At 35.4% G+C, this 6,000-nt stretch overlaps 1 protein-coding gene across 1 annotated transcript in view; it reads left to right on the top strand.

Annotated features, from left to right (window-relative positions):
* Positions 1–813: 813 nt before the first annotated feature.
* The window catches only part of CABCOCO1 (ciliary associated calcium binding coiled-coil 1), a gene marked incomplete at both ends in the record, with an annotated part of 49,359 nt that continues 44,172 nt past the window's right edge, over positions 814–6,000 (top strand). The window contains 3 exons of the mRNA XM_080622011.1: positions 814–832; positions 1,375–1,487; positions 3,185–3,297. Coding sequence (XP_080478137.1) covers positions 814–832; positions 1,375–1,487; positions 3,185–3,297 — 245 coding nt within the window. The remainder of the gene's footprint in view (positions 833–1,374; positions 1,488–3,184; positions 3,298–6,000) is intronic.

Genomic DNA, 6,000 nt, shown 5'->3' with positions numbered 1-6,000 from the left:
ACCGGATACCTGTGCTTGTAGTGGACAGTGGTGCCACAAATCCGTCCTTATGAGCAGTAACAAAGATGCATTATTGGGGGGTGTTGCTGCTGGGTATATCATTGCAGATATGATGTGTGCAGGTGATGAAATAGGAAGCATTCACCTTGCCACGTGAAGTCTTGGATTTTGATGTGCATATTACAGAGCCTTATCTGCAGTACTGAGTTACAGCGGCTTGAATATCTTGAGCTTAAACTGCAAACTTTAGTTGGTCAAAGAATATGTTTTTAATGCTAGAGCACCTTTAAGTGTGTGACTGAGTGCAAGGCACCTGGAGTTATTTTTAGATTAACTTTTGTAATCTTATACAGCTTATATATTGATGTAATACAATACTACATACAACAATACATACAAGATACATACATACTAAGACTTCAGCAAATTTTCCCAGAGGTCCTTGCTATTTGTAATTCAGAGAACAAGATGAGCCTTAGCATCAGCATGTTAAGTGTGCTGAGCCTGTCAGTACGATACAGGTTAGAAAGCTTCATATGGAAGTAAGCCAGGTACGTACTGGAGGCAGAAGAAAATTCATATTTGGACAAGCTGTTTCTGACATGATGGATGTTGCCTGATACTTTTCAAATGCAGTGAGAAATGAGTTTGGGTAAGATTCTTGGGAGTTCAGATAAAAAGTTGGTTTCCAGAATGTTCAACTTTTTGCCTACTAACCTGTTCCTTACAGCATGAGGTGTAAGGAGGGGGAAGGAAAAAAGGAAGACTTTTGATGCACCTCTATTTACAGGGCTACTGCTATGATCTTGAACGATGGGGGAGTGTCATACAGGTAACTGATAGTCTTGTGGGAGGGACTTTGTTCTTACTAACACCAGGCCTGTAACAGCAGAGGAGAAGCTGAAAAATAGCTTGATGAGCACAAAACCATGATACCTTCAACTTTCTTATGCTTTTCTTACAATACAGCGCTAAATTCCCTGCGCTATACTGATAAAGTCCATCTGGGGTGATACCTGTAAAATGTTAACATTATGTCTTAGAAGAAGCGTGGTCAGTAAAATGTTGAATGACTGATTGGTGATATCATTTATGTAATGATGCAAAAATACATAGTAGAGTATCCTATGCATTGAACAGCCTGAGAGAGATGAACAGGTATTAATTCAGTTTCCAAAACATCAGTATCAGTTGTTCCTTTAACTCAGTTCTTTTAACTTCACTACTTCTACTCTTCTTCAACAAGTTTCTAACACACTGGTCACTTCAGGAAAGTGTTCATGTTTTTCCTGATTATTGAAAAATATCTCTCATTAATCATATAATATTAGCATGTTGAGCTATTCCTTTTTTTTTTTTTTTTCTTCCCCCTAGCTAGGGCATGCAACTTCAATTACATCAGCATTACTGTCTGTACAAGTACTTCCTCTTATACTGCAAGAATTATTGCTGATAAAACAAAAGCAAACTCTAACTATGCTAACTATGTGAAGGAAGTCTTAGTTTACTTCATTCCTGTTGTTCTGATGAGACATTGTGTCTGAGATTAACTTCTTTATAGTTGGGAACAATAATTTTTCATATTATAGTACATGTGAAAGTATTCTAGTACTTAGAGGAAAACAACCTTACCTGTCTACTAAATGTTCTTTGTTCTCTCAGTCTTGTTTCATCAGTCACGCATGTTGCCACTCAGCTAGTCCGAATTTTAAGTGTGTCTTGCAGTTTGGCTGCAGCAGGGGGAGTAGTGTAGCTTTGTTTGGGGGCTCTCTTTGCCCAATGCTAAAGTTAGTTGATTATTAGCCCCGAACAATGCTGCTAAGGCTCAAAAATCAGCTCGTGGTAGGAAATCTTCCACTTTCTCTAGATGGGCTAGAAACATTATTCTGCAAGTTTTGCCTTGCTGCACATCTGTAAAGCCCAAGTCCCACAGATGCAGAAGTGTACCTTCTACGAGTAAATTATGGTCAGGTTTTTATGTCCTCATGCAGAAGCAGATCAGGCCAATTAGACCCACAGTCATGTGGCTGGAGGGATCCTTTGGACATGAGCTGGTTCAGCTGGCTTCTCAGAGCTGGGCTGGTAGTGAATGCAGACCAGGGCTTTGTCCAGTTCAGTCTTGAAACCTGAGAAAATGGAGATTCTTGCACCTTTCTGAGTAACCTATTCTAATGCTTAATTATCTTCATAATGGAATATTTTTCCTTGTGCTGTCACATGCTAATGCATTGTAGATCCCTTTCAACTGGAGTATTTTATTCTATGACTAATATCCCTTGTTCCACTGCCATGCATCTCTGTAAAGAGTCTGCCTCCTTGCATTTTATAATGTGCTTTGACACTTCACTTTGTTGCCTGCATATTCGATTGTAAACCAGGGTTTTTTTCCTACTGCTTTATTTATTTCATAGATTTCTTACTGAAGTCTCTGGTTGAATGTTTTTGGTCAGTGACACAGCCTAAGAAATTAATTATCAAATTACTCTATTTTTCATGAGACATTATTCATAAGGCATTATTGATTAATGCTTACTTTGGTATCCCCGTAACATGTACATCCTTATATTTCTTATAAGGAACTTCCTTCTGTATTACAAATATATTGACCTTTCCTGAAACAGTAGTGTCAGATCCTTGCATGTGTTTCATTGTGTTGCAGCAGCTATCTTGGACTTCTTTTTTTTTGCTTAGGGAAAGAGTTGGTGTAGATAGTGGATTTGAAAATGCAATCAAGTTCAGGGTGTAGAGCAAACAGTATGGTAATGTGTATGTATACTCTTAATATCCTAACCAGAAAATGATTTTAAAATTTAATTACTGTGCAGTCTAGTATCATGTTGGTCAAATCTAGATTCATAGATTATTTTTTTTCACCTTTATATTTCTGTTGTTTTTAGTTGCAACTTAATTTAATCTTGTGCAACACATAATATGTCACTCTGTTCCCACATGAATTTAAGATAAAAATACTATTTTCCATATATCTGCCTAGCTCTTCTCTAGTGAAAAATAGTTAGGGTATTGTGTTGCTGCCATATAATTTTAGCTGTATTACCTTTTTGGCATTTGTTGAATTAATCCCTTACATACTTTCTCAAAATAAAAATGTTATTTAGATAAGTTACTGACATTATAAAATAAAGCTTTTAAAATTATATTTCTGTATATATATATGTTTGTGTAGGAAGAAGACCAAGATCAGGATGCCACAGGTGGAAAGAAGGTTATTAGTGGGACATTTCTTTCTCTTTCCCAAATTACTGCTTTGTCAGAACAAAATGAGGAAGAAATTCAAAAGTAAGAGGCAATGATAATAATTCTAGATCCAATGTAATAATGAAACAGAAATTATAGACTATTTGTTAGATTTCTTTTGTGATAGTTCCATCATTCGTCTTTAGGGGTTTTTTTACTGTATTTCCTTTTCTCCCACCCCTCCCCTTGTATTTCATATTTATATGGTTTCTGAGTTTACAATAGTATTAAATATGCTGTAAATGAAATACTAAGATGTAAATAAGAACAGGCAAATACTGAGCTTTTTTATGAGTCTCACTTGGTAACTTTTTTGCTAAAGCATGTAAGATTTTGTACTCTAAGTTAGAGTTACTGAAAAATCAGAAAGGTCTGAAAAGTTCAGGAAGGAATGGGAAGCTGAAGAAGGTATTAGTGGGTAGCCTTTACGGTGCACTGGGGAAATAGAAGGCAGACAAAGACTTTTGATGTAAGCCCATCTTATCCTTTCTGTAGCAACATTCTCCTTTGTTATTAGTGCTTAATAGCAGCTAAATTTAGGAGACCAGGAGTTCAACCTGAGACTGTAGGCTTATATTTTAAGGACGGGACTTTTCAGAAGTGCTCGAATTATTTAGAAGGACTTGTGTCCTCTAGGAAATTCTTAGTGAATTGAAAGTCAATGGGCTAGTCCACTGGACTAGGTTGTAAAAAATTGAACCTTGTCCTTCTGAGTAGGTAAACTATTTATTAGAGATTATAATATTATTCATAATATATATTCTGTTTCTCCTATTTTTCACTGTTCTGAGAAAAAGTTCTTTCTGAGATACTTTTTTAAATAAAACTGGAAAGAAAATTTGTTCCCAACAAACAGTAATAATTGTTTAAAAATCTCTCATTTACTGTTTTCTCTTGCATGATAGGCCTCTGATTTTAGAAGAGACTGAAACGTGCAACTTGAGACTACAGTGTGCTTAATGATAAAAAGATTAAAAAGAAAAGTATTGAAAGTTTGTACATTTCTTCTTAGTCTCAACTAATCACATGTGTATATATACACACTGGAATAAGTGGAACGTGAAGTATATACTGCATCTGACTGAAAAGAGGATAGTTACAGGGCACTTTATGGACTCTAAGCAGTTTAGAAGTAACACTGAAATTTTGTTAGTTTACTAAAGCATCATGTCTATACATAAAGCAGTTTGAAGGCCACAGCTAAGGTTAGAATATTAGAATGGATCTGATTCAGTATAAGATTTTTGATATCCTGCATTCGTATCTATCATGGAGTTTTATACTGCTGTCCATCTCTGTAGTACTTGAGCACCTTCCATGAAGGAAAAGATAGCAGAGTAACTAGGGAATCTAAATGATCCATCGTTTCCTGATCATTTATAGATACTGTTGTCAGTAACATGCCTTACAGAATACTGAAAAAATGAGTACTGGCATTGTTAGCGGCATCAGAGAAAAATCTAAATCCCTGAGAAGCTCTGATTATGAAAACACAGAGTTGGCAGGAGCTTCAGAGAGGATATGGACTGTTTCAAACCTTGGAAAGTTCAGCTGGCCATGTTCCACTTCTATTTCAGTACACAGTTAAGTGTTTTTAACCGACTTGCATTTGTGCAGCCATGCAAATTTGTCATGCAAGAACAAAGGAATACATGTTTTAAAACTGATTGGATTATGTATTCCTTTGTTAGCTATTGAGGCTTTAATTAAAAAAAAAAAAACCAACAACAAAAACCAACAGCTCATCTTACTTAACACTGTATCTCTACTGGCTTGGTGTAAACCCTGAAAAATTTCTGCCTATTAGAAGGTCCGAGATTAATGCCCTTCTTAGGAAGGAATGGGGACACGCACACACACAGAAGGACTTTGCTTTCTTACAGGGGAAAACTATGATGACATCTAGCATTTGCATTGTCTGGTATAGTTAAGAAGCCAAGGACTGCTTTAATATAAAACTTAACTACCTGAGACATGGCTGAATTTATACTGGCAGAACTGCAAACTGAAGTTCTAGCCCTGATCCCTTTTCTTCACCTGGAAAAATGTGCACAGTTATTACGAAAGACATAACTAATTCTATGTTTGGATGGAGTAAACATAAATGTATCAGCAACAGCATGGTCTCCTACGAGAGAGTGTATTTTTTCATGAATTTTTTAAGTTAAAGCAAGTGGAAAAATTTCCGCAGTGTGCCAGTAAAATAGGATGAGGCTCTTAAATGTCTTGACTATTATGAAAGTGGAATTTAAAATCCAAAATATTTTACATACGTTCAATAATTATATATTATATTATTTACATTCATTTTCAAATGTAATTTTTCTTTGGAGGTGACATAAAAAATAATCTTGAAAGGGAAGCAAGATCCTTTTAGTGTACTGTAAAAGTATCTCAATCTGAGGGAAATAGTGATAGCCAAAAGTGGAGACTTCCATTTCACCTTACAAACACCTTCCTGAACAAACTGATTTTTCTCTGGAGTTTTCAGTATATTTCTTTTTGGGTTTTGTAATGTTCTTATTTTTGCTATTTCATTAATCATATCTTAACATTTAGTGTCTGTTGAAGCCTATAGGTGTTTGTTTTTTCAGTTGATATGTCCTCTGATCATTAATGTTCATATCTAGAAATTGATGTGGCTAAGTCCCAGGAAGATACACACATATATACAATAACAATATATATTATAGATATAATTACAAGCAGACCAAGTTAAACTTTGGAATTTGTAATTTATTTTAA

The sequence above is a fragment of the Psittacula echo genome (genome assembly GCF_963264785.1).
Source record: "Psittacula echo genome assembly, chromosome: 6".
Lineage (NCBI taxonomy): Eukaryota > Metazoa > Chordata > Aves > Psittaciformes > Psittacidae > Psittacula > Psittacula echo.
Note: the sequence above shows the minus strand (reverse complement) of the source record. Positions and strands in the feature narration are given on the sequence as shown.